General features: G+C 35.9%; 2 protein-coding genes across 4 annotated transcripts; both read right to left on the minus strand.

The window, feature by feature from the left end:
- Positions 1 to 897: 897 nt before the first annotated feature.
- Positions 898 to 4,038, minus strand: LOC113464013 (odorant receptor 46a-like). 3 transcript variants are annotated; one of them, XM_026811543.1, is made up of 8 exons: positions 3,847 to 4,038; positions 3,621 to 3,738; positions 3,296 to 3,560; positions 3,041 to 3,154; positions 2,863 to 2,953; positions 1,409 to 1,545; positions 1,205 to 1,337; positions 898 to 1,109 (listed from the first exon to the last, which is right to left on the minus strand). In XM_026811543.1, the coding sequence occupies exons 1-8, from the start codon at positions 3,961 to 3,963 to the stop codon at positions 1,056 to 1,058; spliced, it is 1,029 nt and encodes a 342-aa protein (XP_026667344.1). In that variant the 5' UTR covers positions 3,964 to 4,038; the 3' UTR covers positions 898 to 1,055. The 3 variants fall into 3 exon arrangements, with proteins under 3 accessions (XP_026667344.1, XP_026667345.1, XP_026667346.1); XM_026811544.1 differs by having other exon boundaries at positions 3,621 to 3,935; XM_026811545.1 differs by lacking the exons at positions 898 to 1,109; positions 1,205 to 1,337; positions 1,409 to 1,545 and adding an exon at positions 1,628 to 1,758.
- Positions 4,039 to 4,127: 89 nt separating this feature from the next.
- LOC113464014 (uncharacterized) lies at positions 4,128 to 4,593 on the minus strand. The gene is made up of 2 exons (XM_026811547.1): positions 4,536 to 4,593; positions 4,128 to 4,475 (listed from the first exon to the last, which is right to left on the minus strand). The coding sequence occupies exons 1-2, from the start codon at positions 4,591 to 4,593 to the stop codon at positions 4,207 to 4,209; spliced, it is 327 nt and encodes a 108-aa protein (XP_026667348.1). The 3' UTR covers positions 4,128 to 4,206.
- Positions 4,594 to 4,613: the final 20 nt, after the last annotated feature.

Consider the following 4,613-nt stretch of genomic DNA (forward strand, 5'->3'; position numbering starts at 1 on the left):
GCATATTTCAAAATCAAGCTACACTTATTCTATCTCTTTTTTATTAATCAAGGAATATCTTACTATCCACGTTTCCAGTTTTCGTTCCGAACATCTTTTTAACTAACGCGGATGGTATATTGCAGCTACCGTTTATAGCAGAAGTTTTTTAGTGAATCGTCCCGATCTAAAGGTCTAAGACATATCACTAACAGCCCTAAGATATAACAATAGTATTAAGTTAACCGTACGAATACTGTAGATAAACCGACAATCAATATCCGCGGAATTATGAAATAACAGTAATATTAATGATGGACTGTGACATACTCCAACGTGACGTCATGCGGTAGTTACATAGTCGCTAACGAAATTGCAATTTCTCAGTGGTCGATCACAAGTTAAGGCTGAAAACTCGTAATTATATTCTGCAACATTTCTGATATGAAAATCGACTTTACAAAGTTTCTCGATGTATCCAATTACGCGTAAATAAAACTTGTCATTCATGGGAGTTCATTGTTCCTTGGGAGTGTACAGAGGATTATCATGCACTTGTCTTTTACGTCTATAAACGTGCAATTGCCAGGAATGCCAATATGGATATATAATACATTTATTTCGTATCGATTTGATCAAACGTTAAGGCTCGTCTAAATGTAAAGTAGTAGATTATATTGGAGTAAGTCTATGATAATATCTACTATATTCCTTTGTACCTGTAATATTAAGGAGTTTGTATAGCCCTGTATTCAATTCTTCTCTATTTAGACGATGTCTAGTAGTCATGGTAATTTCGGCACATTTGTGAAAGAAATTTTGCAATCCTTATAATTAATTATAAATGATACAAGTGTAAAAAGTAGAAACGTGAAAATTTTATCTAAAAATTACAAATTACTTCATATCTGTGTAAAATATGTAGTATGTACACGCTACATTTCTTTTATTATGATAATTTATATACTACTTACATTTATAATTATACATAGAATCTTCGCTGAAATGTATGTACGTACATATACATATAACATTTGAATCGCGAAATATCTTACTATCGACGATTTTACATTTAACTATTCCCTCACTGATAAGAACATTGCGAAGTACGACATACATGCTTTAACAGTCTTGAAACGAAAGAAATTCAATTGTTAGTAGTCATTCATACTTTTCTGTATAAAACAATAAGGTAATAATATTTTTCATATTTTATTATACATACTATCCCGAAACTTTCTATTGTCATTTGATATAGACCTGCTGCTGTTAATACGCACGGTTTATTGGCCCTCAATATCATCAAAACGAGCATCTTTTGAGCCCTGACAGGTATTTCGTACCATCTGGAAAACCATCTGTCGCAAGAAGAATTTAAGTTTCGTTAAATTTTTATAAGAAATTCGCGATTTAGTTTGTGGATGCTTACACTTTATCAGTTACTGCCAAACTTTGCTCCAATAACCGTTGTCCGGGTAAACTTATCATGTACAAATGAAACAGTTGAGCCGCAAGGTATGAAATAAGTCTGATAACATCAGCCGGTCGATCAAAGAATATAACTAGCTAAAAAATCGATATTTACATTTTATTGCCTCTTTCCAATAGTGATTTACCTAAATGATTATTGTTACGTTGTATTTACATAGTCGTATGGCAATGTATTTTACACCTTTAAATCTTGCTGTGTAAAGGTGAGTCATTTGTGTCCAGGCAAAATTCGAATATTGGCTTGTTTGTATTAAACAATTATTTGTAGCAATGTGTGTGTATTTTTTTCTGAAATACATATATCGATTTCACTACAAAATAACAAGTAACACTTTGACGTTTAAATTTTTTCAGTTTTTACTGAAATTCAAATATAGAGAAAACGCATCAGACACAAAACACCCATCTTTATACGATGATGGTTAATATTAGGGCATGTGCGGGTACCCAGAAATGGGGACACTCAAGCCTCTCATTCTGAAAGTTTGACCAGCACATATAGTTCGCGCATCCGTAATTACAGGACTTGGATATCAGCAGGGCCGAACTGAACTCGAAAGCCGTCATTATATTTGCAACATGATTCTTCAAACTGACCTTATATTTTTAAATTTAAAAGTGTTTTCATATGGTATGGTGTATAATCGCGATCACATGCAGTGACGGCTGACGAATTCACTTGTGTGTCTCAAGCAGCGTTGAGATATTTTTTCTCTCGGCCGGAAAGTGGGGACGACGCGACCATGGTGGGGACTGGTACTTGATGGGGGTATGCTAGGCATGTCAGCGAAGGCGCATCAGGAGAATAGTAGTGGGGATCGAAATACGGGCGAAAAACAGGGGAAGCGAGCCGTGAGGGAAAAAATATCTCAACGCTGGTCTCAAGTCGAGTTCAGTTGACATTCGGATACTCGAACAAGTACAGGGTGTCCCAGAAAAAGTGTTAGAGCCGAAAAGGAGTGATTCTGGAGGTATTTCTTAACAACAATTTCCTTTAGTAAAATGCAAAATGAGGCATGATTTTCGAATTATTAACGAAAAACAGTGACCAATGAGAATACGCGTGGGCCCCGCGCCCAGTCATGGATAGGTTGGCTTGGATCGTGGCGCTCGCGCTCTTATTGGTCAGTGTTTTTCGTTAATAATTCAAAAACCGTGCCTCACTTTGCATATCGCCAAAGGAAATAGTTGCTCAGAAACACTTACAGAATCACCTTTCATGGGCTCCAGCATTTTTTCTAAGACACCCTGTATATGTGCTCGACAAACTTTGGGGATCCCGCCCGAACCCGAAGAAGTTTCCGATCTGAGTCTGATCCAAATTTTCAGGTACCCGCACACCCCTAATTAATATGTAGCAATATATATTGTTACAAAAAATAAGTGCAATACCTCAACAGCTGTCACGCTGACGAGCATCATATTTATACCCATTTGAATCAAGTACGAATTGCGGCAACAAACATCGAGGACGTCGTAAAATCTTCAAATGTGATGAACGAGTCATAGGTAAAATTAAATTAAATTATATCAACTGTTATATTTTACTCTTATTAGTAAAAGTACAAACTGAAGAGCTTCGTAATGCACGTTTATGCATCGATTATATTCTTTATATCCGTGATCATCGATGATGCCACCTTTCCTCTCCACTGTATCTTCAGTTGCATTCTGAACAAGGTGCCTAGAAACACGTGTTTCGCATTACGATTCAATTGAATAAATTGAATAAATTGAATATTGCAGCTTCCAAACTATACATCTGTATATTGCGATGACATTATAATATCTTCCTATCCAATGAACAGAATCAAATCATATTTACCCACATGCCGCAAACATTCCGCAAGCATGGTGTATTATAACAATGTATAACGAATCTATGGTGATTATGATTATCACGGTCGCGACAGCAACGAAACTTAAATGCACGAACACCGGCCAAAAGTATTCCATTTCGTCTAGAAACAAGTAATTCACGTGAAACAAGTGTTGCCGTGGCCGTGTTTCATTTAATGGCGCGATGAGATCCACAAGAGGATTATATAAAGAAAGCGAGACAAATAGTGTCACCGTTAGCCACAAACATTCTGGAACGAATTATCCTTCATTAATTTGTTTGGAATTAAGATCGCGAATCGATCACTTACTCCTGTATATAGTCGCAAGTGTAGTTCCTTCGTTGGTAATTTGATCTAACACATTCATTTCTAGACTTGATTTCATTAATTGCCTTCCCCGTATTATATAATTGAATAAATATTTAAACTAAATATGCGTAATATAATGCTTGATAATTACAACAGTTCGTACGTAAAAACACTCTTCTCTCAATAGTATAGGCATACGTTCTGTTTTTGACATGCTCATACTTACACGCATTTTATTTGAGAAGACATTCAATAATTTTACAGTACTAAGAAGTGCTGTAAGTGCTTGCGGTGCGTCCTCGAAGAATCGATCGAAGTCCTTTTTGTACAAGGTTTCCCACATTCTTATGTACTGTTGAATTATGTTGTATCAGAAGTATGTTGTTTCTGAGATGTTTGTTCACTCAGTGTTGTTCAAGTTGTGCTCAGTAATTGATAGTAGCTATTANCTAGAAACACGTGTTTCGCATTACGATTCAATTGAATAAATTGAATAAATTGAATATTGCAGCTTCCAAACTATACATCTGTATATTGCGATGACATTATAATATCTTCCTATCCAATGAACAGAATCAAATCATATTTACCCACATGCCGCAAACATTCCGCAAGCATGGTGTATTATAACAATGTATAACGAATCTATGGTGATTATGATTATCACGGTCGCGACAGCAACGAAACTTAAATGCACGAACACCGGCCAAAAGTATTCCATTTCGTCTAGAAACAAGTAATTCACGTGAAACAAGTGTTGCCGTGGCCGTGTTTCATTTAATGGCGCGATGAGATCCACAAGAGGATTATATAAAGAAAGCGAGACAAATAGTGTCACCGTTAGCCACAAACATTCTGGAACGAATTATCCTTCATTAATTTGTTTGGAATTAAGATCGCGAATCGATCACTTACTCCTGTATATAGTCGCAAGTGTAGTTCCTTCGTTGGTAATTTGATCTAACACATTCATTTCTAGACTTGATTTCATTA

This window comes from Ceratina calcarata, unplaced genomic scaffold, assembly GCF_001652005.2.
Source record: "Ceratina calcarata isolate Rehan_Ccalc_2016 unplaced genomic scaffold, ASM165200v1 scaffold2253, whole genome shotgun sequence".
NCBI lineage: Eukaryota > Metazoa > Arthropoda > Insecta > Hymenoptera > Apidae > Ceratina > Ceratina calcarata.

Excerpts from the sequence above, each read along its gene's own strand:
- LOC113464013 (XM_026811543.1), bottom strand. The coding sequence starts at position 3,963 with ATGTGGGAAACCTTGTACAAAAAGGACTTCGATCGATTCTTCGAGGAC. Across the intron at positions 3,739-3,846 it reads TCTTCTCAAATAAAATGCGT|TTTAAATATTTATTCAATTA; the intron begins GTAAGTATGAGC and ends ACGCATATTTAG. Across the intron at positions 3,155-3,295 it reads GGAATGTTTGCGGCATGTGG|GCACCTTGTTCAGAATGCAA; the intron begins GTAAATATGATT and ends ACGTGTTTCTAG.
- LOC113464014 (XM_026811547.1), bottom strand. The coding sequence starts at position 4,593 with ATGAATGTGTTAGATCAAATTACCAACGAAGGAACTACACTTGCGACT. Across the intron at positions 4,476-4,535 it reads ACTTGCGACTATATACAGGA|AATGTTTGTGGCTAACGGTG; the intron begins GTAAGTGATCGA and ends AATTCGTTCCAG.